Here is a 27,140-nt window from a genome sequence, read left to right as displayed (position 1 = left end):
AACATATATCTTTTATGTTCACCAATAACTGTATCAATTTGTATATTTTGAGCATGTCGGCTATTTCTCGTGTGGCATAATGTTGATTGTTCTTAGTTAACACCTCGATTTGATCACTATCAGCTTCAACTGGTCTGCCCGACTGTGGAGCATCATCCAGAGAGAAGTCTCTAGCACGAGATTTTGCAAACCACTATTGACACATTCGATCAGTCATGGAAACTTCTCCATATACAACACTACCTTTTTTGTGTGTTTCAGTTGCATTTTTATCTTTCTTGAAGTAATAAAGTATAATATGCCATAAATGCATATTTTCTTCCATCTTCAATATTAAAATGACTATACAAAAATTCACCAATTATCATAAGTTTTTTTTTTAACGCACGCTGATATGACAGCTATCACAATACAATCTAACAAAATTGTTGCAAATGAAGTTAAACACAACTAAGACCTACTAGAGCCATCTTACAGAAAAAAACAAATGAACTTTTTGGCCAACCCAGTAGTTATAGGGTTGTTTGTTTTATAGTATTCTTTACATTTAAATATACATTGTATTGCCTTTAATACATAAACTATTTCCTAATAAAAGATTTAAAACCCCAGAACTCTGCAAACGAAAAGTTTGTAAAAATAAAATACTAATGACAGCACTTGAGCTTATCAGAAGCCCTCGCTAGTACTTCCATAGACAGTGAATTGATGTTTTCAAATATGCCAAAGAATTCTCCTTTCTGAATTAGTAACAATTGAGATACAACCCACTTACTTTAACCCAACTAAAAAATAGGATCTTCCTAAAGACTAATAAAAAAAGGGAGTGGAGAGACAATACATTTAACAGAAAAGTTATATAGAATTTGGATTCAAAAGACAAGCATCAGTAGTATCTTTTATTATTCTAAACATATAAAAAATTAAGAAATATATTTAGATTATTTGTGATCTTGCACATGGTTTCACTTTTACGTCTTCCTGAAAAATGAGCTAATATCTAGCTCATAGGATTAAATATGTAAAGCACTATGCAAATGTTAATTTTCAATAATAGTTATTTTATGTTTATTTCTAAAATCAATCTTTTAAAGATTTTATTTATTTTTAGAGAGAGAGGAAGGGAGGGAGAATGGGAGGGAGAGAAGCATTGATGCACAAGATTGGTTGCCTGTCACTGGGCCTGCAACCCAGGAATGTACTCTGACTAGAAACTGAACTGGTGACCTTTCAGTTCGCAGGCTGGCGCTCCACACCAGCCAGGGCTCTGTTTATTTTTTCAAATGAGTTTACATGTATTTTATTTTTAGACAACATACATAACATGTTATTCTTAAAAGCAATGTCTCCAAATATACCAAAGTCAAAATAAATAAAGAGCTCAAGACAGTATCAGTCCCACTGTCCTACACCTCACATGTACATGAAAAGCAACAGCCAGTTATGATAACAAATGACAGATCCAAACTGCCAAACTTGTTAACATTTTTCCATTTCTAAACCATCCTTAGGATCACATACAGGGTTGCAGCACCCTCACGGTAGTCCAGCAGATCAACCATGCCATTTGGATTCATGTTTTCACCAATAAAGAACTGGTAGGTTTTGAAATTAGCAAAGGATGTGCTTGATTTGTTCTGCAGCCTGTCATAAAGGTTTTACTCTTTCTGGTTTCTGTTCTTCAAGTATCCCTTTGATTGACTTCATGTAATCTTTGACACACTGCTTGTCGGCTTCTTATGTGAATTTCCTGCAAATAATGGTTCACGGCAATATCAACACCAGTGATTACTGCACTTTCGCTATCTTTGCTTTTGGGAGTCGTCAATGTTACCCTCTGTCCTACTGACCATCTTCCCCTCCACTTCGGGCACAGCCTGTCTACGATCTCCCAGGGCTTGCACATGTCAGTGAACATCTCATCATGGCTGGTGAGGTCGCAGGAAATGAGCATGATGGTGACAGCTGGCGATGATGGAGGTGCTGGGTTTAGCAAGAGCCCAGAGCTTGGAGCAAGCAGCGTGCCAAAGAAAGGGAGCAGGTGAAAGTTATTTTGTCTTGTTTTTAAACTTTCCTCAGTTTAGTGGGCATAACCATATTCCATAGTCTTTAAAACGAAATGATGAAAGTTGACTAACTAATCAAATAAGCTACAGCACATGGTAAGAGAATTCTATTTCCTGGCAAGGGCCAAAGTACTATACCCAGGCCCTTTAGGTGCGCCGTCAAATCTGTGGTGCTGCTGCCACATTACAAACCCCTTCAGTACACAGACCACGTCTTGTGGATCCTCTATGCTGCCTGCCCTATGCCAAATGCACACTCTGATGAGTGTGTCACGTACCACTTTATTTTATTAAATCCTGTACCACTCTGAGCAGTGGAAGAAAAACCAAAACAGTGCGTACCAGTGCAATACATACATAAAATACCAATAAATTTTGTCAACTTTCACAAAAAAGAATATAGAATGAATGAATGAATATTATTAAAATATTGGGCAATATTAAAGCAGTGGTTCTTGTATCAAAGTCAACTGAACTAAAACTAAAGTGTGTAGGACTTTGTTTTTCAGAAAGCATGCATATAAGAATGGAATTATACTAATTAATGAACATATTCAACACAAGCTGTATTTTCATCAGTATAAAACTGTAAAAGCTGTTACAAATGTAGCATGTCTCCCAGGGTCATATGTCATGAGCGCGCAGGCTTTATCTGGGACAAATTGAGGCAGGAAAGTCTGAATTGGGAACAAAGGCCTCACGCTCTACCCCTCCCTTGGCTTGGCTGGAACATCACAGGCATGACCTTCACTAACCACCTGTTTCCCCACTTCTCCCTCCCCAATTTCCTGTCACTGGGATGACGAAAAAGAAATCCCTATCTGGAGAGGAGAGATAAGGAAGAGCCACACCGGCAGTCAGGCCACCAGTGTCAGAAGCAGAGGGCCACCCTATGCCCCCTGCAGAAAATATGAAATCTCAAGGCAGACAGAGGTATCTTACTATTAAAATTTATTACTGCAAAATTTTCTCCAGTGTTTTAGATATGAGTTTGTCTTGCATAAGGAATCTTTTGTAGGTATAAAAAAGATTCTTGACTTCACACACAAGACACACACCCAAGAGGTAATGCCATGGGGTAAACACCAAAAGACATAAATAAATGATAATATTCTCAGCATTCACCTTCCCCAGTAATTCCCCTGAAACATCCCTTCAATTAGAAGGATGAGGCACTCGGCACCTGACCCAACAATGCCTAGAACAGACCAAGGACTCAGCAAGCACTGACTCAATCACTGCTGAATGTCATTACTACATCCAAGATGGTGCACGACTCAAAAACCTTCAACAAAAACACTCTGTTACTATGGCATCCAACTGGACAAGTCCATTTTCCTAACCTTCTGCCTTATCTTCCAACAGCCCCTGCCCCTTTGCCCTCTGTGCTTCTACTCAGTGTGCTCAGCCCTGCAAGTACCCCAAGTCTGAAACTGGCTTCCCTGCTAACAATCTTTCTAAAGGAAGGTTATTGCAAAAGATCTCAAGATCCAATTTTAAAAAAGAAAGTTAAACAGCACTTTCATTCACTGGGCACATTTACTGAGCACATTTACTAAGCTCAAACTATGTACCAGACACTATTCTGGAGATATAATGGTAAGCAGAAAAGTTATTTCACCCTTCTAGAGTATATAACCAATGGAAGAGACAAGACCTATAATCACAGAAAATAAACACACGCTTTAAAATCATGACATGAACCATGCTAGATAAGCACGAAGTTCTTTAAAACATATAAACAGGAACGTACAAAAGGAAACGTAAAAGAGACTATTTTTTTGGAGTTAGTAAACTGATGGGTGAAAACAGAGAAAGCGGGGCTGAAGGGTAAGGAGGAGACAGCTAGGGAAAATGATGATAACCATAACTAACACTCACTGAAGGCTTACTACCTTCCAACCACTGTGCTAGAGTTACAGGCATCCACTCATTTAATCCTCCCAACAGTCTTATGAAGTAGGTGCAATTATTTCCATTTTTCGTTTAGAGCACCTGAGACACAAATAAAGGCTCTTGCCCAAGGCCAGAGTCTGGACTGAAACCTAGACCATCTGGTGCCAGGCCTCTGAACCAGGGGGCAATATGCATCCCAAGCCAGGGAACTGCATTAGGAAGCCCTGGGGCAAAAAGAAGCATGTGACACGCAGGCGCTGGTTTGGCAGGTGTGGCCAAGTGCAGTAAGCAGCAAAGGCTAGAAAAGCACCAAAATCTCAGGGACAAATCACAAAGGACTTTAAGGAGCTGAACCTGAGCAATGAGAAGTCACAAGAGTGACCTGATGAGATTTACAGGCCGTGGTGCCGAGACTGGATCAAAGGAAGGCATCGCTGCAAGTGCGGGGACCACGTACACAGAACACAATGACTGCTGCGGGGTGCCTGGGAACTTCCGTTTGCCTTCCGTGTGAGACCGGAGAGCTGCGTGTGGCACCAGGAGTCCGCAAGTCACCATATGTGCCATTTGTGGGAATAGGGAGAGAGAACGTTCATTCCTGTATCAAAAGTATTGTGTCTCTTGATCCAAACCTGAATTCTGTCTTCCAATTTGACCAGATATTCAATAATCAAAATTTGAGTTGATCTAGAAAATATTTCAAGAAGACATTTTCTAAGGCTTTAGCAATGAAGAAAATAGAATGCTGTAGAGGTTTTATCTAAATCCATCCTAAGTATTCAGTATTATTATAGGGTTCATCTATAACTTGGGCACATAAACTCTGTAAGTCTCAATTATCTCCTTTGTAAATAGGTACAATAATAACAGTGCCTAACTTGAGAGACAGACAGACAGATATCAATGTGAGAAATGCCCATAGGCTGCTTCCTGCACATGCCCCAATGGGGGATCGGACCTGAACCTAGGCATGTGCCCTAACCAGGGACTGGACCCGCAACCTTTTGGTGCATTGGACAATGCTCCGACTAAGCCGCCCGGGGAAGGGCAATGGGGGTGGTTATTTCAGATGAGAGCGGACAGGCTGCCACCTCTCAGAAGATGGTAGTTGAGCAGGGATCTGAATGACATTTAAGGGATAGGCAAGACCACCAATGTAACCAGAGGGGTAAACGATGATGAGATGTGAAATCAGATAGCGAGCCAGCGGTCAAATTCTGTGGGTCCTTGTGGCCAAAGTGAGGATTTTTAATTTTATTCCAAAAGCAACAGAAAGCCAAGGAAAGATTTTACGCAGAAGGGGTAACATAATCTAATTCACATTTCCAAAACATGCCGGACTACCACACAGGAATGGGTGCGAACAAAGAGACAGGAGGCTACTGCAATAACGACTTAGACTGGAGTAGAAATGGTAGAAAGTAGCTGGATTCAAAATAGCTTTGTGAAGGCAGAAATGACAGGACTTACTGTTGAATTATGAGTGGCCTATTAAAGAAAAGAGAAGAGGCAAGAGGGACTCCAGTATTTTTTATCACAAAAACTAAAATAATGAGTAAGAAGGAAGGAACAACCACTTTAGGTGGCAGGAAGGGAAAAAAATAGTTTAGTTGAAGTACTTCTAAGGCTTTCAAGTAGAGCTAAGCTAACAGCTGGCCAGGCAAGTCTGCAGTTCTATAGCGAGGTCCAGGCTGGAGAAATGAATTTGGGAGTCATCACCATCTCAATGACATTTAAAGCCTTGAGCCTGGATGAACTCACTTAGGCAGTCTCCCCTCTCTGGAGACAGGGAAATGCTCAAAGAGCAGAGGCACAGTCCTGGTTCCTGTTCACACTCGAGGCGTGGAAGAACAGAGAATGGCCTGTGAGTGAGGAAGGCAATCAATCAGGAGGGCACGGGGTCCTAAGCGCCAAGAGACAGAAATGTTTCGAGGAGGAAGTCACGCTATGTTTGCTACTGCTATTACAATGCTTACTACCACAACCATCTTCTGGCTCCACGGAGGAAAGAGCCTTTGTTCAGGCTGCTTCCTGACTTGCTCCGCTCACCCTCACCTCCGGGCCTTGGCCCCTTGTCACTACTCGGATCTTGTCTAGTTTCAAGGCTGTTTTCTTAAGTTCCCCTTCATAAATCAAAAAGGCAACCGGAAAACTGAAGATCTTAATGCATCTTTCCCCAAGTCCAAAGGAAGAGGATCCCACATTGATCCTCTCCCCACACCTTTCCCCTCTTATCTTCAAACGCTCCGTTCCTCATGCTGTAGCTGCTGTTACCCTAGGAAAGCTGAAGAGTGAAGAACAGGACAGCATCTTCCACGCAAAGGCTTACTTGAAGACCCTTAGCCAAGACAAATGAAAATGTCTTTAAAACGACTGTCACAGCTGTCCCACAGGTTTTAGTTTACTGATAAACCACAAGACCATCTTCTCTTTCTTGGAGTCTCTCGTCAAGTCAAAATTACCCTTACAAAATCCATTAAGTCCCTTAATTTTACCCCTTTTTCCTTGCCTTCTTTCTCACATTGTTATTTCAGCATACAGATGCAGAAATAATGTTTTAATTACTAAGCTCTAGAAAACAAGGCAGTCAAAACAAAATTTGTACTAAAAAGCCTTTTAGTCTACAGAATAATTTTGTTTAATATCCCAAAGTCTCTATGTAGTAATTATACTGTTGTTGGCAAACTACTAAAGATTTTGCCTACAACTACAATTAAGACGTCAGTGTGGCAACACTAGATCCCAGTGACATCTTCAGCACAAATTTGCTTTTCCAAAAGCTTCTTATGCCCAAAATTAAGAAAAATGGTACACAATAAAAGTATTTTGTACACACTTTATATTCCAAAACCATAACATGGGTTTCCATAAACAGTCCCATCCCTACTCAAAATAATGTATTTCCAGAAATATATTAAAGTGGTAAATAAAGCATATTGCCATAAGGTAGATTTGAGAAAACAACCTACATTCATAACATTGCTTAATTAATTTAAAATAACAAACTTAGACTCCAAATCTTATCAACAGAATAAATGTACTATATGTATTCACTGTATACTCAGTCTCTTTGTATTAAAAAGAAACATACAATAGGAAGAAAAATCACCAACTCTGTAGTGTCACAATGTCATTAACTGGGAATAAAATAAATATGCAGGCAAAACTAAACAGTAAACTCTCAGTTAACAACAATTCTGCTCTTCCTAAGCAAATTTTTAAAAAATATATATTGACTGATTTTAGAGACAGAGAAACAGAGAGAGAGAGAGTAAGGGGGTGGGGAGAGAAACGTGGATTTGCTGTCCCACTTATTTATGCATTCACTGGTCAACTCTTGTATGTGTCCTGCCCAGGGATTGAACCCCCAACCTTGGTGCGTTGGGACAATGCTCTAACCAACTGAGCTATCCTATCCGGCCAGGGCCTAAGCACATTTTGAATGATTTGAAAGGAGACCATTTGGAAGACCTAGTTCTCGTTTAATCTAAGTGGAACAAAGCTGTCTGAACTAATATTAATATCCTTTTTATTCATAATTTCCCTCCATCAAGAAAGAACATTAAAATAAATTTTAACCTCGCAGTTAAATCAGACACGGACATTCAGTATTACTACTCAGAACAGTACAACAATAGCTGTAGTGAGAGGCACTGTGTAGGGCACAGAGGCTGCAGGCGAGGGCTCTGGAGCCGGGCAGCCGTCTGTTTTCTAGCTCTCCAAACTCTGGGGCGTGCGGCCCCAGCCAAGCTAGTCGGTCTCTGCCACCTGCCTGTGCATGGAGAAGAGTACTTGCCACAGGGCTATTGTGAGGATTAAATGAGTTAAAATCTGTACATTTCTATTTGTGCCTGGCCTGGCTTAAGTGCTCATTATTTTTGTTGTTGATAATTACTTATCATGCTTGTCCCCTCCACTAAAAGGCAATTTAAAAAGTAAAAGCTGCTTTGTTTTTCCCTGCATCCATTCTGCCTCCTCCAGTTTATTCAGTTACAAAAGGAACTCGGCTGTGAGACCAGAACAATGTCACAGGGAAACAGTAAATGTAGTGAAATCATTTCCTCATTTAGGTAGCTTCTGCTAACTCTGGCCACAGTCTTCTGTTCTGCCAAGACGAAAAAGGACTTTCCAGACATTCCCACCTTTCCTGTCCTACCCCTCAATTACTTAGACGTCTCTCCTCAATGCCTTCATTCCCAGACCTCACACTGCTTTTATTATTTACTTCTAAGACAACACTAAAAACTCTCTGAGAACCTGGTGGCCTCTCAGCCTATGCTTACTGAATAAATATAAATGGAGCACAATTTATTTATCCAGTCCTTTGCTGATGGATACTGAGTTGCTGCTGGTGTGGGTTTCTTATGAATGCTGCCCTGGGTGGGTGGCTCCGTTGGTCAGAGTGCCATCCCGGCATGCTAAGGTTGGAGGTTCCCTCCCCCGTCAGTGCATATGAAAGAATCGACAGTGACCCCATAAACAGTGGAACAGCAAGTTGATGCTTCTCTCTCTCTCTCCAAAACAACTTTCAAAAAACTAGTGCTGTTAGGAGTTTAAATGCCCAAATCTTCAGCATTCTTAGTGAGTCCCAGAAAAATGCACCACACTGGTAGAGATTACAGAGAGAAATATGATTGGGCATGCGTTATCTCACAGTTCACAGAATGAATCCCAACAAGGGGCAAGTTAAAAGAAACCAGACACTCCATCTCACAGGTCAGAGCTCATAGCGTGGAGGTGGACAAATAGTAGGTAAAAAGAGCTGGGTTATCCTTTTCTCCAGCCACACTGTGATGTGCTTTGGATGCTATGTTATGAAGTTTACATCTTTTTTTTTTTTTTAAGATTTTTTTATTTATTTATTTTTAGAGAGGGAAGGGAGGGAGGGGGAGAGAGAGAGAGAGAGAGGGAGAGCGAGAGAGAGAGAGAGAGAGAGAGAGAGAGAGAGAGAGAGAGAGAGAGAGACATCAATGTGCGGTTGCTGGGGGTTATGGCCTGCAACCCAGGAATGTACCCTGGCTGGGAATCGAACCTGGGACACTTTGGTTCCCAGCCTGCGCTCAATCCACTGAGCTACGCCAGCCAGGGCTGAAGTTTACATCTTTGTCTGATCTAACTAATTACCATATTTTAGGGCCATAAGACACATCTAGGTTTTAGAGGAGGAAAATAGGAAAAAATTTTTTGAAGTAAAAAAAAAAATGTGGTAAAATATTTAATAACCTGTGACCCCACTCCACCACTGCCGCCCCCCCCAAACAGCAAGCCAGGTACGCTACATTTGGACTATAAGACGCACCCACCTCTTCCTCCCAACTGGGGGTGCATCTTACAGTTCTAAAAAAGGGTAAGCCCTGGCCTACCAAGGAAACCTCATTCTGATTCAAGGCTAGTGCCTCTTATCCTTTTTTGGGGATGCAAATCTCTCTAAAAATGTAAAAGTGATTACTCCCTCCCTAGGAAAATGAGTAAGACACATTTTGCATACAATTTCAAGGTGTTCTCATCTTGACAGACACTCAGAGGTCTATACATAGACCCTAGAAAAAGAAATCCAAACTAAAATGCAAGTGAGAATTAGGTAATACTAATGACAGAAGAAAAAAAAAAATAAAGACTGACAAGACTAGAAAACAAAATACTAACCGAATAGAAACAACAAAAATTCATCAAAATGGAGTAGAAGGCTGAGGTAAGGAGGTAACAAGACAATAAAAAATTATTCCAAAGTGGGAGAAACTTGGAATATTATGGGATATTATTAAACAAAGCCATTTGTGTGTGCGCTTGGGTCTCAGAAATGTCAAGGCAGTAACATTTATCTGTGCCATGGAAAATATTTCCTCTGAGACCAGAAAGTGCTTAAATAAAACTGCTACCACTCAGTTTTCAGATCTGGCATGTTCCCTAAAGCATCTTTCACCCTCTTGTACTTTTTCAAGAGATCTTATGGCAGGAACATTCCACTGCATTCCGTCTGCAATCAGCTGTACTCCCTCCGAGCAGCAGGCCAGGCCAGCTTGTCCCCGCAGAAGTCTTTTAATACAGTGAACACCTGTGGCTATCGCAGATTTATCTCATTTTTTTCCAACAATTTGAGGTTTAAAATGAATGTTGTCTGCCAATCTTAAGTCCATTGTTTTTGTTTTTTTTTTTAAGGCAAAATAAACCAGTAATACTTTCTAAACATAGCAAGTGGCTCACTTAAACTATCTCACTTAAAAATTATTTGGATTACATATTAGTCAAATTACTAATAAACTGCCATATAAAATTAAAAAAAAAAAAAAAACAGAGATAGAAAACAATAGAACAAAAAGAAAATGCCAAAAATCCTAGAGGAAAAAGTCTCTGATACAAGTAGATAACTGCCTTTCCAAGAACAAACACCTTTCAAAGGAACCAAAATTACCCGAAGCCCTCTGAGGCATGACAAAGTAGGCAGTTAGCTAGAACACGGCCCTCCTTTCCCCAAAGCTGATTCAGCTAATGAGGATGTTTGTTTCAGTAGACTAATGCAAATTTAAAAGTCAACTTTCTCTTGCTGAACATGTAGGTGCAAGGGGCAACCTGTTGGAGCCAGATGAGGGTCAGGAGTACCAATATCCAGTCATAACACTAGTAAGTTCTAATAAGCTCCAATTCTGAAATTTTCCCCAAATGTACTGGATGTTTAGTTTAAATTCTATCAGAAATGCCCTATCGTCAATGAATGTTACGTGTGCCCTTTGCCAAACTCACATCTGTACTTTTTAAAAACCTTGTTCAATGGCAAGTATCACTTTGATCACTTTTACACTGTACTGAGGTTATTTTAGTATGCCTTGTCTCTCCTACCACAAACTGATAACTCCCCAAGGGCAGGGTTTATGTACATACAACTCTGTAATCCCTAGAGAACACATTACAGTAGACTCTCAAAAGAGGAAGGAAAGGAATCCAGAAAGGGCCAGGCAGAGAGGACAAGGCAGACAGAGCATGGCCACTCAGCCTTTGGTACAGAAAAGTTTTGGACTAAATGTGATGGGAAAACAACGGGTAGTTCAGAGCTGTGCTTAGGGCGGGCCACAGGTGAGTCTTCATGGGACTCGTACAATATACCCAGGCCTAATTAATCACTAAATCATTTTTACTTTTAATAAAAACCAGGAATTTCTTCTTCAATATTTTATCAAAAGACATTTCAATATTTTCAGTAGTTCTGGAGATTTTTGGTGGGATATAAGCAAGAACGGTTGAATAAAACTTATATCCTTACAAATTCTAAATTTTACGGCCCCATCTTATAAAGGTATTCAACTAGGAATCTTATTTTCTTCTTCAATTTGCTATCTACCATAAGTGAAATCGTCTTAAATCCTTCATCCAGAGTGAGTATCATTATTTGGGCAATTTTACTTTTCCCTTCCAAAGTGACATTATTTTAAATACAATGAAAATAGGATCAAAAAGCTATGTATCTTAAAAGCAATGAGATTTTAACACCTTTTTTTTACTAGCCATCAATAATCTCTTAATGAATTTTAATCCATCTGATTAAATAGCAAAATCAGAAAGTCAAGCAGACCTAAACTCATACCCATTTCTTATAACTATCCAGAACTAAAGAAAATGTTTTAATTTTACTACATACTCTTAAGAGTTATAGTTTAATTCTTTTAGACAATCAATGGATTACTTTTTTTCATAGTATATTTGGTACTAGCATTCCATTATACATACACAGACACCTGCTAATAAAGAAACCCTATTAACTTATTATAGATAGTATTTCATGCTAAAATCTCACAGGAAACAAATTTTACAAGTTATCCGTGTGAATTGTATTATTCAGGTATTTAAAACATTCAGTGCAGTCAAGGCTGGAAAATAAAGCCACTACTACACTGTATCACTAATCTTAGAAAAAGATGTTGCTGCTTAACTACCTCTGGGAAGAAATCTCACGTAAGTCGTTTCTGGAGAGAGGAAAATGGCCGACTATGTGATGAGGTGAGAGGAAGCACCACATACTTTGTACCTATTGAATTTCATACTATGTAATGAATATACTACATATTCACAAAATAAATCACAATTGGGGGAAATTAAGATAATGTTGTTTGACCCTGACAATGAATATAACCTTTCAACCAACTGAAGATGTCATCAGTCTAAAATGATTTGTCATCTAGAAAAAACAGCATCATTACTTAACACTAACAAAATTTTCTATTTTTATTATATGGTAAACTGATTTTTTACATTTCATGGATATGGCCTTTTAATACTCATTTTCTACTTAAAAGTTTCTACCCTATAAGGAAAGTAGCAACAGATACCCCCAGCCATTAATGAAAAACCACTCTGTGACACTGGAGATTTCTCCTGGATAGTACAACATGCAAAACATATCAGAAAAGAGTAGTTTTTAAAAAAATCTATTCTAACTCCTCGAGCATTATCCCACAAAGCAAAAGGTCATCTTTTCAATTCCTGGTCAGGGAGGGCACAGGCCCGGGTTGCAGGTTTGGTCCCTGGGTGAGGGGGGTGGGGTGTTGCAGTGAGAAGCAACTGATAGATATTTCTCTCACACTGATGTTTCTCTTCCTTTCTTTCTTCTTCCCTTCCCCACTCTCTAAAAAAGTTAATTAATTAATAAAATCTTTGAAATCAATTCTAGCTCCTGACCCAGAATTTCCTAAAGTCCACCTTTTAAAAAAACTTGTGATATATACCATTATATTTAGAGGCAATTCCAATAGCCAAAAATGCCTCCAAACTATGTTATAAGTAAATGTATTTTTTCAGAGAGAAATAAACGGTTCAATAATCAGGATTCAGTGCGCCCGTTTCAGCAGCACATATACTAAAACTGGAACAATATAGAGAAGATTTGTATGGCCCCTGTGCAAAGCTTAGTTAAATACAGTGTAAAACTTAAGGCTTAAAATAAAGCACAATAACATAGCTTAAATGAGTGACATTTAAGAATACAAACATTTGTTTTCTAGTTCAATTTTAAGCCTAGCTCAAACTTTAAAAAAGGAGCTAATAATCAATATTGACTTTCCTTTTAAACAATTTTATTGAAATACAAACCGTGAACTTTTATTTACATACCATGAAGTTCACCCGTTTAAAGTGTACAATTCAGGGGAGTGGGGGAAGGCGGAGGAGGGTCTGGGGGGATAAACGGTGATGGACAGAGACTTGACCGGGGTGGTGAGCACACAATACAGTGTACAGATGTTATATTATAGAACTGTGCACCTGAAACCTGTATAACTGTGTTACCTAGTGTCACCCCAATATATTCAATAAAAAGGAAACAATAAAGTTTTTAGTTCAATACTGAAGTTTACATCTCTTTTTTCTTTTACAGTTATTCATAGGATATAATCACAGAATCACTGGCACAACTGACAAACAAATGTAAATTACAAACAATGGTATCACCAGTTTAGACTCCTACTTTTAAATATTTTTTGAAAGATAGATCATTACTAGTCCTATTTACCAAGTTCAGGGAAGTGTATAAGCAACAGAAAGTTCAAAGTTATACATGAGGAATCACAAAAAAAAAGTCCAGCTCATAGTAACATAGAACGGTGGTGACCAGAAGCTGGGGAAGGGCGGTGGGAGGGAGAAGATACTGATCCAAGGACATAAACTTGCCGTTATAAGATGAATAAATTCTGAAAACCTAATGTGCAGCATGGTGACTACAGTAGACCTCAAGTGTTCTCACCACATACACACAGAATATTAACTACGAGAAGTGATGCATATATTAATTAGTTTGGTTGTGGTGATCATTTCATAATGTATACATGTATCAAAACATCATATTATATATCTTAAGTATATAGGGTTGGGCAAAAGTAGGTTTACAGTTATGAGTACACCAAAACAGATTTTATTCTTGCATATTTCTTAATTATTATTATCCATACAAACAACTATAAACCTACCTGTGTCCTGCCCTGTATATAACTCTATTTCCCACTGGTAGAATCTTCTACACAGAACACTGTCAAGTGGCCCACAGACAGGTGAGATCAGCACGGTTTCCCCAACTATTCACCATTAACCTGTGTCTGAAGAATCTACAATTCTTCTGCTTTTTCACAAAGCTATAGCCATATATTATAGCTACATCTATTGTTCAACTCATCTTGATGAACTATTATTAAGAGTTTTAAGACTATCTTGGTAAGCTCAAATGCTATTTAAAATCAAAAAAGAAAAATAATCTTGGCACCTCAACAGGTATATTTCATGTCATCATTTAGTAAAAATCACTGCTTACACCTCTATTATCATTAAGATTTCAACCTAATTCACTAGCTAATTAATTCAGTTCTCCAGTGATTCCTCAATTGTAAAGAACAAAATAAAATAAATAGTCCATATTTAAATTTGGTAGAGAAAATACCATGTCGGGAAGCATTTAATGAGCTGTTCAAAAGAGCAAAGTTCAACATAGTAATACCCAAATGTTCATTTATTCTGATCACAGCGAGAAGGGCAAGGAGGAAGGATGGGAGAGGGAGATGTAACTGAGAGAAAACGACATGCACTTACTAGTCGAGTTGCCCTGCATCTGAATGATGCACTTGGACTCCTTGCTGGTCTCTCGAGAATTGAAGGGCCGCACACGGACAGCCACCTTCACCGAGGCTCCCGACATTCTGATCGATGGTCTTGTTATATATGTGCAGTCCAGAAAGAAAGAATCAGTCTTCTTTTGAATTTATGTTCAAGTTTCCTTTAAAAAAATCCATAGAAATTAGAATTAAAGAAAGCTTGTGCTAACGTGAGCATTAGAGCTCTTATATCTTAGTACTAGTTCTGCTTTCATTTCTAAAAATCTCATTTTTTCCTCCCTGTAAATCTATAAAATAGAAAATTTTGACCGAAATTTGTTTTCTTACTCCATTACCCCTTTACCATATATAGTCCCTAAACATAGTAATAAAAAATATAATTCCCAAGTAACAGGTATCTTATTTTGCCCTATTTTTCCAAATCAATCTTCAGTAACAGATGAAAAATACAAAGCTTTATTTGTTAGAGCTCCTTATACAAGTAAATTCACATCTGCAAAAACAACTTACTTTATAGAAGTGCACTGAACTTTCTATACTTTAACTACATGTTGAAACATTCAGTTATATAATATATTCTTAAACAGTAAAAGACGAAGAGTTCTAGTTAGCTCCTTTAACTTCTAAGTATAGAGGTTACTTAGATTACTTCTAAGTAATCAGAGATTCCTTTAACTTGGATGATCCCTTTCATCTGTATCTCATTTGACCCTATCGACCATCCTGTACAAAACATCAGAGAAGATTCCAAACCCAGGTTCTATCCTCTGAAGCGCAGGATCAAATCACTACATTTTACTACTGAATGAAGCCACGGGAAAAAATGTGAACATTTTTCAGAGGACGTTTCCCTCCCAACAGAACAAAAGAATGCTATTCTATGAAAAGAACCCACATAAGTAATTTCCACAAGAAAAAGCAGATCTCAATCTGTACTCTATTACACAAACATCTTCAAAACAAAAAAAAAAAAGAAAAGAAAAACACTTTTAAGTTCAATTATCAGACAACCCAACCCAAATAAAACTTAAACCTGTTCTGGCTGGTGTGGCTCAGTGGATTGAGCATTGGCCTGTGAACCAAAAGGTCAGTTCAATTCCTGATCAGGGCACACAAGCCTGGGTTGCAGGCCAGGTCCCCAGTTGGTGGCATGCAAAGAGGCAACCGATTGATATTTCTCCCACACATCAATGTTTCTCTCCCTTTCTTTCTCCCTCCTTTACCATCAATCTAAGAAATAAATAAAATATTTTCTAACAATAAAAAAGAACTTAGACCAATTATTTCCCACATAATTAAGCAGAGATTAGGAATGCTAACTTCCAGTTGCACAACTGCAAATGTCTTCCACAAGATAAAGCATAAATAAATAAAAAACCAAAAGCTACTCTCTTTATTTCCTCAACAGCATCACCACTATTTGAAATTCTTGTTTTTTGAAACATGTCTACTGTCTGTCTCTCTCACACCACCACCAGACCAGAATGGTCAGAGAGCTTATTTGCCAGCACTTAGAACAATGCCTGATGAAAGAAGGAGTAAATAAATGTTTACTGAAAGAATGAATAAATTATATTTCCCAACAGTAAAAACTGTTCGACTCCTTTGCCTGGTTTAGTGATTTTTTGTTTTTGTTTCAAATGATTACAATATTTATTGATATTGATCTCTTTATATCTGCAATATTCTTCTAGACCCTTTCCCACTTTATTTCCAGTAAGCGGATGGTGCTTTCTAAAAACATATCCACCATTTATTGTGATCACATTTATCAAATGAAAGCTTAGCGTTTTTAACCCTCCCAGTCAATACACATGGCCAGCAGTCCTGGGTGAGCACAGCACTCTGCCAAGAGAGCGTGCATGAAGCATGCAGAGAGGAGAGAAGCCCTACAGTTCACTGATACACAGCCATCATCTCAACACTCCACATGTCCCATTACTTTCGTCCCCAAACTAGCAATTCCTGCCAATCTCCTATTTCTATCTCGCCCTATACCACAAATCTTTAAGAGTTATCTTTGTTCCCTTCTCCCTGAATCCTTCTATTAGTGTTAACATTATTAATGAAATGCCATAGGAAAACTTTAAAAACAAATTCGCATTTCGTATCTCTTCCTTCCTCTCACTCCCCCTGCCATTATCCCCATCTATGTCCTTACTACCTTTTAAGCTTTTAACTTTAATTCGGGTTGATAAAACAGAATCACATGATGGCCTTTTGAAAGGTATGTGGTGATAGGAGGAGACCAGAGTTTGGATGATGAACATACAATAAAACATATAAACGTTGTATTATAAAGTTGTACACCTGAAATTTATGATGTTATTAACCACTGTCACCCCAATAAATTTAATTTTTAAAAAAAGAAAAGCAAATGAGGCTGTACTCCCCAGCCTGGTACTGGCCAGTTTTGAGATAGGCTCCAGGTATGGGTTCTTGATTTGTTTCCTTTCCCAAAGATTCTGTTGTTGTAAATCTCCAGCTGGGAACGTGCCTTACGCAACTGCTTAACCCTGCTGCAATAATACTAGCCTTTCCAAAGCATACCTTTCCATTTCACTTCCAAGCTGGAGAGCTTTCTCTCATCCCCAAGTGCTTACGAAATCGAGACCAAAGGCAAGGCACTCTTGCCTTCGTTCTAGTCAAGCTCCTTTCCTCTCCCGTGTCCTTCCACACCTCCTGACAATTACTCCAACTTCCATTTCCAAATGAAAAGTCAAATGAATTTTCACTTTCTCCTCTCTTTGATAGCCCGGCTCCAGTCTTACCTCTTCCAAAATGACTACCCAAACATCCCAGGAATCACTGGCATTTCCTGGAGCATTCATAGCCCCAAACACAGTTTGAGAACATTGCTATCATTTTACATGACTGCATTCTATCTTGTGTTGTTCGTGGCAAAAGGACACAATGCCAACTTAAAGGGGCTCCTACTGGCCAAAGGTGGGATAATTAAAATATAAAAACGCACACATACATACATGCATACAGCAAATAGATTGAAAGACATCAAATACATAAATTCATGAGTTCATGATGATAGTTTTTTAAAAACTCATTACCCTGAAGATCAGCAAATAACACAAAAGAAATGAGCACATGTCCAATTTGTATGTCCTGTATAAACTATATTCCTGACTAGCTAAAGAGTCAATGTGGGCAAGTTCTTCTTTACAGAAAAATTTCAGCCAATCATAAACACAGAAGACATGACAGAATTAGAATATCACCATTTTCCAGCTCCAATGATAGGAAGGCTCTCTGCAACAATCACCATTAGTTGCTAACACAGTCTTAGATGGAAGGTTCGTTGATGTGGGGTTATTACAGTGCATGGATTAGGCTGACAACATCCGAATCAAATTTAACATTATTAAAAGTGGTACACCTAGGAAGCTTGTGCCTCCTGACGTGCCACAACAGGACACACAGCACCACCGTTTAAGTATTCTTATCCCACACACTTAAAAAAATACTGAACAGACTCAAGCTTCAGATTAACTCCCAGTTTACAGGACATACATGGAGCCAAGAAACAATTTAAAGGACACCTGAGAGATGCAATTAGCCGGCCAAACCCAGAATATGGAAAACTGTACAGTCACCCAGTTTCGTCAAATAAATAGCATAATTGGGGGGGGGGGGTAATAATAAAAGAGACTTATGTTAGTTACCAAACAAATGCAATGATTTTTTTAATCAAGAAAATCTGTAAAAAGACATTCTTTAGATATTCACAGAAGTCTGAACATAGACTGGGTATCAGATGATATGAAGGAATTTGTTAGGGGAAGACAGAAGAAACAAGTGTGCCAAAATGTCAACAATTGCTGAATATTATAGATATTTAAACTGAAAAAATCAAAACTTTCTTTTGTGTTCTATCCATGGCCCACCAAAATGTGGAACACTGCTGACTGCCATGCAAGCAAACAACAGAGCTAGGTTTTAGATGTACAGCATTACGCATTTGCAACTGGGAAGCAAAACACTAACACCTTTAATATCTCATGTCTCCATACATATACTTTTCAATGTACTGTTTGGCTCCTCTGCCTCACTGTCCCGCCAGCATTTCGTTCAACCTGACACAGCCGAAGTCAAGGCGTCTCTCCACCTCCCCCAAACAGCAGCGGCTCTTCCTCCTCTTCTATTTCTTTCCATGTTCTCACCACTCTCCCATTCCCACACAGGTCAAACAGCTTGCTTCCCCTATCCATCCAAATTCCATGGCTTCTACCTATAAAATCTCTTATTTCTACCATCACTATCCCTTTTAGGACCTCGATACTTCTCACCCAAGACCGTTAATCTTCTTACGCAACGGTACTACACAATACTACCATTTTCACCAATTTCATCCACACTACACAATATCGCTAGACTCATTTTCCTGAAGTACAGGTCTGTTCTTACGATTATCCATTTAAATCCTCACAGCTTCTCTACTGTCTACCAAGCAGTGACAAAACTCCCTGCAGCAGCATTCAATGTGTTCTGCGACATAAACCACCCGTTTTTATTAGCCCACAAAACACTGCCTTCCAACCACATTCCTCAACATCCACCCACCAGAGGGTTTCCTGAAAGCTCTCATGTTTTCCTGTCCCTATGCCTTTGTTCCGACATTCCTTCTACCCATTGTGAGCTCCCTCTTCTCCTGTTCTGTCAAAATTCAATTATTTTTCTGGGACCTTCTCAGATGCTACATCTCTAAAGCCTTCATAGATTCTCCCTGCTCTTCCAACCAAATGCAAATGCTTCTTCTCCTTTTAATATTTTTAAATTCACAGACCCTACCAGAAGCAGAGTAAGTTACTTTTCTGATCTCTACTGTGGATACGAAGTTCCTTAAGGACAAGAACAGAATCTTAGTCATATTTCTAATCTCCTACATCACAGGGTCTTAAATATAATAGTTAAATTAATATTATTTTAGTTGAATTTCTAGTTATTGTGAGTCAACAGAGTGATGACAGAGTAAGAAAGTTGTTTGCTCTGACTAGTATGGTTCAGTTGGTTGGGCATCATCCGCAAAGAGAAAGGGGTCGCTGGTTCAATTCCCAGTCAGGGCACATGTCTGGGTTGTAGATTCGGTCATAGTCAGGGCGCATACAACAGGCAACAGATCAATGTTTCTCTCTCACACTGATGTTTCTCTCCCACTTTTCCTCCCTCCCTTCCCATCTCTCTAAATATAAACAAAAAAAAAATCTTTTATAAAAAGTTCTTCCAACATAGCCAGGAAAAAGAATAAAATTAATTTCAAATTTCTTCCTAATTAAAAAAGGTAGTAAGTCATTCTATTTTGGATGTGATATGTACACTTTAAAATTACTTTCCCAAAACAATCTAAACCTAAATAGATTTTTTCTGACTGACTGTCCTGTAGTAAAACTGCAACCATCTCCAGTGAGTTAAAATTTTATGCAATAATAGGAAACCACAGCTAAGTGGACAATAGAAAGTGTTACTTTGTTACTTCCCTACCACTGGAAACAGTATCTCTTTTAAAATAGAGATGTTCATCAAAGGATTACAACTCCAAAACTCCCTGATCCTTCTTTTTTAATGACCAATTATATAAATCTGAAATTAAGTTTAAATTCCAGTGAGAGCCCTGACCAGCGTGGCTCAGCTGGTTGGGCTTCTTCCCACAAAGCAAAAGGTCACCAGTTTGATCCTGGGTCAGAGCACAGGCCTGGCTCACAGGTTCCACTGCCGGGCAGGGTGCCTACAAGAGGCAACCAATAAATGTTTCTCTCCCTCTCTTTCTCTCTCCCTTCATCCCTCTCTAAGAATAAATAATTTTTTTAAAAACTCTGGTGAGAAACAATAATTTACAGAATATTTTAAAGAAGTTATAGCCCTGGCTGGTGTGGCTCAGTGGATTAAGTGCTGGCCGGCAAACCAAAGGGTTGCTGGTTGGATTCCCAGTCAGGGCACAAGCCTGGGTTGCAGGCCAGGTCCCCAGTTGGGGGCACACGGGAGACAACCACACATTGTTTTTTCCCTCCCTCTCTTTCTCCATCCCTTCTCCTCTGTCTAAAAATAATTAATAAAATCTAAAAAAAAAGTTACAGAAAAATAGCATAAAAATACATTTTCCAGGTTTTGAAAAGCCAAAAGAAGAAAGGCAGGCAGGAAAGTCAACCATACACACCACGAATCACTTAGCCTCAGTTCTAGACTGTTGCTCTGACCAGTTTTCCTTCCTTACGACATACAATTAGAAGCCTTAGGAAAGCGAAATGGAGCAAGATCCCAAAAGCATTCACTAACAATAATGGGATAAACATTTAATAAAAATAAAAACATTTAGGTCTAATTCATTTTCATTGTTCTAAATGTCTGCCCAGTTGTTGTTGTTTTGTTTTGTTTATCTCATGCAATTGTCACTGGTCTTCAGAGGTACCCTGGATTATTAGGAGCCTAAGGGGAAGGCATTCTCAAATTGACGTTTCAGCAAAGAGAACAGACAAGAACAAAATAATACCAGCTCTGGTTAACTTGTTTTGGTCATACCCCTTTTCAATAGAAAATAGCCAGGATTACATTCCTAAAACAGAGCTCATTACATGTCCCACATACTTTCAATTGGTTTCCACAGCCTCAGAAAATAAACTAAAAATTCAAGGGCCTCCACAATTCAACCTTCTTCCCCAGTCTCCGTTTTCACTGCCCAACTTCAGCCTTCTCCACTGCTCACCCTCCTACAACGCCAAACATGCAATTCCTGGAGCCCAATCTTCCTCCTTAACCTATTAGATAAGTCCGTATCTTTCGAGAACAAGGTCAAATGTCACCATGAAGCAGGAAACATTAATTCATGCATTCCTTAATGCCCCCGTTTCTGAGCCAAAAGTCATACCTTCTTTCTCTTTGCTCCCTAAAAACAGTGTTGATACCCCATTTTTCCTCTTTATTTCATTCTACCCTATGATGTCAGTAGTTCACTTAATTCTCATACACTGATACTTAGTACTTTCGTCACAAGTGAAAATAAAATTTAACCAAGAAACAGTCTTTTAAAAATCAATATTCACACAATTTGCTACACAGCAGCACATTTACAGTATCTATAAGCAGCCTATTTAAAAGATCATCTTTCCCACTGAATTATACTTTAAAGAATAAGCTATAACTTAAAGAATGGTTACCTGAAAGCAAACATCTGCAGCTAGTAAGGCCATTTTGAGATGCTATGAAAATGTCCTTGTTAGTGTAAGTCCCGCATCTCTCCATCTAATATTTTCCATGAGGACCAAGCAGGTTTTAGGACCCTGTGTCACTGACCAATGGATATCCTGATAAAATGGTCCCTTTCAAAATGGAAGAATTTTTTTTTGCATATGAATTACCTGCCTATTCTTGGTTTCTGACTCTATAGATAAAAATCAGCTATGAGCCAAGCTGTGAAAGCTTAAAATGGATCGCATGTCAGAAAAGCTTCTTTCTGCATTCCAACTCAATGCCAAGAATCAGACTGCACAGGGAGAGTCTCCTGAAAGATCAGATTTTCAACCTCATGTAGGGGCTAAAGTAGTTGTCAGGCTCGCCAACTGTTTTCTTTAATTACTATGTAAAATAACCTGATACAACCTTTGGATTTATTAGACACATGTCCTACGACTACAATTAAGAAATCAAAGATCCTCCTTTTCGCTGATGACGTGGTTTTATTCGCATTAAACCAAGAAGTGCATCAAGAAAACAACAGCTCCTATGGCTTAAAATAAACTATTCTAAATGAGAATGATTTTTTTCGTTTTTTCTTTTCTCTCAAAGTTTGGATAGTTAATTTGTTCTAATATCTAAAGCTACATCCTATAATTTTATTTTGGCAGTTCTACTGGGAACCCTGCTTCTCAAATCCCTACACAGATGTTTCTCTAGGTCCTGGCCGGGTAGCTCGATTGGTCAGAGCGTCATCCCAATATGCCAAGGTTGTAGTTCTATCTCCGGTCAGCGCACATAGGAGTAACCAATGAATGCAAAATAAGTGGAGCAACAAATTGATGTTTCTTTCTCTCCCTCTTCCTCTCTCTCTAAACTCAACATAAAAAAAATTCTTTTATTGTCAGAATGGATGACAACACCTACTCCAGGTTAAAGTGAACTAAAATCTGGTATGAGTCAAGATTCTTTCTGAAATATGCCCCTGACTACACCCAACTATCTGGGCAAGAATGCAGATCAGACTTTTCTATGTGTCAACAATGTGTCAGTCTTGCCACATGATAAATCAGTACCCCAGGTTTAATAGGTATGTTTTTGTTTATCTAACAACATAGAACAGAAGTACTCTAGGCTCTCGCCAGGATTAAATAATGAGTTTTCTGCTGGGATACTCAGATTTATCTTTATATAAAGTTACATACCTGAACATTAGTCATATCCTTCACAGAAAAGATTTTATATTTTAATGTTGTATTCTCATTTTGGAAAGCAGGTGAATTGCTCTTTCAAAAATGGTCTTGGAAGAACATTTCTTCCTTTAACTTAAAGTTCTGTTGGAAATATTTAGTATATACATCCTTATATCAAAATGATTATAACATTTTTCTTTTAAAATTCCTTAAGAATTTATTACCAAAAAAAAAAAAAGTGTCTCTTGACAAACCATTAGGCTTTCTTTTGCTGGAATAAAAATTATACAATGTATCTTTCCTTTTTATCTTGTATACAAAAAGTTTCACAACTAAATTATAATAACCACATTATATAAATTGTGGCAAGTTGTATATATTTACTTTTTCCTGTTATACAGATTTTTATTTCTTATCCGTATTTTGACAGCCTCGCTGTATATATGGTATTTGCAGTAAGCTGTTCAAATCCTTTTTATAAGCAGTAAGAGGTGTAAGTTCTAAAGAAAACATTCCTATAATAATTATTCTGTTCTTTAACATCGGAAATATGGTACGTACTCAAAACTCTGGTTCCTAAAAACAAAGTAAGTCTTTAATACAAATAAAGTTATACAAAAATTTGTGTTGAATGAATTTGACAGCCACATGAGTGGCCAAGTGAGGGGCCCCAAGAGACTGAAACTAGCCCCACCCAAAACACCAGCAGATGCAAGTTCAACTGAATACTGCAAAGGTGTGAGGGTGCCCGTTTTCAGCAATAAAGGTCTGGACGCCTGAGCAAAGGCGTGTCAGTGAAGTGGACCAGTCTGTGGCGGTTTGGGGAGTAATTTGGAGGCAAGGAAGTAGAAATGCAGGTATCCTTGCTGCTTCTAGAACCTGGCTGTGAGGTGCAGAAGAGAGACAATTAGACGTGCACAGAAATGAGGAGGGATTTTTCTCTCCCTACATCCCCCAAGTTTCTGTACTTTATTCAACTATTTATTCAGTACCTACTACCCAACAAGCAGCTCTAGAAGTCTGAGATAAACCAATGAACAAAACAGATAAACATCCTTGCCATAGGGGGAGAGAGGACATTGAAATAGCAAGTTCTACAGAATGGCAATAAGCATAACGTGGGAGATAAACTGTAGCAAAGTCAGGGAGAGCTGGAGCGCGGTGGGGAGGAGTGCTGTGCAGGTGCACAACAAATGAGGTGACGGCAGGCCTGTTGAGGCGGTGAGACTTGGAGGAAGTGAAGGAGTTAGCCAGGCAGATTTCAGGGGAAGAGTGTTCCAAGCAGAAGAAGAGTCAGAGCAAAGGCCCTAAGGTGGAAATGTACATGCTGTATTCAAGGAACTGTGGGGAAACAGTGAGTGAGAAGGGGAAAGAGGAGTAACCAGTACAGTAAGTCCCTAAAATTAGAAGGCAGTAATATTCAGGCAACAGGCCAAGGGATTAGCTGAAGTCAGGGAGGGTAACCTTTCCTCTAACACTAGAGGAAAGAGGGTAAGAAAGAAGACAGAGAAGTTTGCAAGTAAATGGAGGGGAAACAGAGTTCATGCCTTTTTTTCCCCTATGAGGCGGCAGGTAAGATTTTATGCCAAGCATGGGGCAGAGGGGAGGCTTGAGCACAAAGTGGTCAGGTTTTAGAAATGCCACTGTGGAGAAAGGGGAGAAAACTGCGCAGAACTGCTTCAGCAGATCCCCAGGACAGACTCAAGGCAGACCTAAGCCTGTACCCTGATCATGCACTAGCCCCAGGACTGTGTGACGCTTCTCCAGGACACAGACTGAAAATGGAGGATACGGATAGAAATGATGGAAGGCTGGCATCGGCATAGTGGGTCTTGCAGAATAATAAAGAATAATTAAAAACTGCAAATGCTAGAAGACAATAACTGAAGCAGTACACCCCAGAAGTTACAGTAGAGAAAAGAAAGACAAAGAAGTTAAAATCCAGAAAAGGCTGATCGTCCAGGAGACTTGAGCTGGAAGCATACACAGAAAGAGACTACAAAAGCGAGAGCTATAAATTATCCGAGTTTAAGATCTGAAGACAAATTCAAGATCTTCAGTAGATCTGAGGGTGATGACGTGTTAAAAGATGTTGCCAAAATACTGAGTTACTGGAACAGAATGAAACCAACGTTTGCTTGGGCAGAAGTCAAGGGACTTTTAAGGTTAAGGGTAGTTACAAAGTAAGCTCAGCACCATGGTTGGTTACTTACTACTTTCAGTGACCTGAGGGAGACAACCTCTGTTTCAGCTTCTTCGTCTGTGAAATGGGGATAACAGTATCTATCTCATATGGTTGTTGTAAAGACAAAATTAGTGAATACGTATAAGGTGCTTAGAAAAGACTCTGGCACATAGAAAGAGCTTGATATGAGTAAGCTGTTCTATCATTAATGTTGTTATTATGTATACAGTCCTTAAAACCTGACAAGATGATGTCAGAAATTCAGATGGACAGGAGAACTAAGGCAAGCATCAAAGTCATCAAGCAGAGCAATAGTAAAGGATGGTGTACGAGGGGGGACCCAACAAAACCGGAATTATCTTTTAGAGGGTGGGCCCCTTGTACAATAGTTCAGGCTTCCCCCACCAGGTGAGTGTTCTAGGGACCCATCTGGATCAGTGCACCAGCTGGTGTTGTTGTGAGAGGCTGCATTCAGCTTCGGCAAATTATTTTTGAGACCTCTTCCAACACACCTGCCCACTTCATGATGGGTGATTTACAAGCACGCCTGCACACACTGCGCTGCGTGTTCAGCAGTTTTTGACCCAAACACAGTATGACCCCCCCCAGCCCCGTGCCCCACCCTCCCTGTTCACTGGAGCTCACCACGAGCAACTATTTTTTGCTTCCCCGGACAAAAAAAGTCCTCAAAGGGAAATGTTTTGCCTATGTGGAGGGGGTGAAACAAAAAACCTGCAGAAGCACTAAAAGGCATCAAAATCTACAAGTTCAAACACTGTTTTGAGCAGTGGTAAAAATGCCTCCATAGCCCTTGCTGGTATAGCTCAGTGGATTGAGCATGGCCCTATAAACCAAAGGGTCACTGGTTTGACTCCCAGTCAGGGCACATGCCTGGGTTGCAGGCCAGGTCCCCAAGGAGGGGCACGTAAGAGGCAACCACACACTGATGTTTCTCTCCTTTCTCCCTCCCTTCCCTTCTCTGTAAAAATAAACAAAACCTTTAAAAAAAAAGTCTCAATAGGTATATTGCCTCAAAAGGAGAGTACTTTGAAGATGACTGAAGTTTCAACATGTAAGAATAAATATACGATTTTTAATAAATAAATTCTGGGTTTTGGGCGGTCCCCCTTTGTAGATTAATGATATGCTTTGGTAAAGATAATGTGATATCATTAAAAATATTGTAAAACCCATTATTTACAATCTTATGACTTAAAATATATACACAAACAACCACAAAACAATCAGAAGTACCAACTGAGTATTAGATAATGAGTATTATAAGCAGAAAGGCTCCGACTGAACATCATGGAGACCACCATGGCACAGGCAGCAGCACCCTAAATTGCACTGAAACAGAAAAAAGGTGGAATCACCTTATCTTACTATATCTTTACAAACGGTAAACTGTAAGGTCCTTGAAGGTAAAGAATTAAATCTCCATGTGCACTCTCAATTAATTAGTAATGAATGTCATAAAGGTGAGCATAAATGAATCATTGGACCATTAACCAAAAAGTCAGAGAGAGGTCCAAGGCACCTTCTGTAGTTTTTTTTTCCTACCACACTTACATCGGTTGCATTTCTCTTCCATGCTAATGAGCTGCATGCAAATAAGTTCTACATGTATTGATATTTATTCACATTCTTTTATGGACTCCAGAAACCCACCAGCACATGTTCCAATTAGGCCATCTTTCAAAGAGAACTACATGAGGCAGACATGCTATACCTCTCACTTCAGAGTCTTCTGAAATTATATCCTATCAGCTTACAAGACCAAAGGGATCCGCCTGGGCCTGGAAGAGACCTGCTGTGATTAGCAGCCTGGAAAGGGGTTTACCGAACGCAGGCAGGGGCCCATTGTTGTCCTTTACTTTGCACCCAGGACAAGCGGACAGCAGGGAAATGGGCTAGAAAGAGCTTTGGCTGCGGAGACACTCTGTTAGCGTTCTCCTTGGGAGTTTATTCCCTGCACAAATTCAAAGTAGGAAAGAGAGAGAGAAAGGAAAACTGCATTCACATCTGGTCT

The 27,140-nt window shown here is 39.2% G+C and overlaps 1 protein-coding gene, 1 non-coding gene and 1 pseudogene across 16 annotated transcripts in view; 1 reads left to right on the top strand and 2 right to left on the bottom strand.

The window, feature by feature from the left end:
• Positions 1-27,140, bottom strand: part of KIF1B (kinesin family member 1B) — a 136,072-nt gene that overhangs the window by 106,519 nt on the left and 2,413 nt on the right. For all 15 annotated transcript variants that reach the window (XM_028513750.2, XM_036025287.1, XM_036025297.1 and 12 more), the window contains exon 2: positions 14,529-14,712. In XM_028513750.2, coding sequence (XP_028369551.1) covers positions 14,529-14,634 — 106 coding nt within the window. In that variant the 5' untranslated portion in view covers positions 14,635-14,712. The remainder of the gene's footprint in view (positions 1-14,528; positions 14,713-27,140) is intronic.
• Positions 1,287-4,449, bottom strand: LOC118500503 (annotated as a pseudogene).
• On the top strand, positions 12,785-12,892 carry LOC114498263. The gene has a single exon (XR_003684703.1). It is a non-coding gene; the product is annotated as a U6 spliceosomal RNA (small nuclear RNA).

Source organism: Phyllostomus discolor, chromosome 5, assembly GCF_004126475.2.
Source record: "Phyllostomus discolor isolate MPI-MPIP mPhyDis1 chromosome 5, mPhyDis1.pri.v3, whole genome shotgun sequence".
Taxonomy (NCBI): Eukaryota; Metazoa; Chordata; class Mammalia; order Chiroptera; family Phyllostomidae; genus Phyllostomus; species Phyllostomus discolor.
The sequence above is the reverse complement of the archived record's forward strand: the minus strand, read 5'-3'. Positions and strand labels throughout refer to the sequence as shown.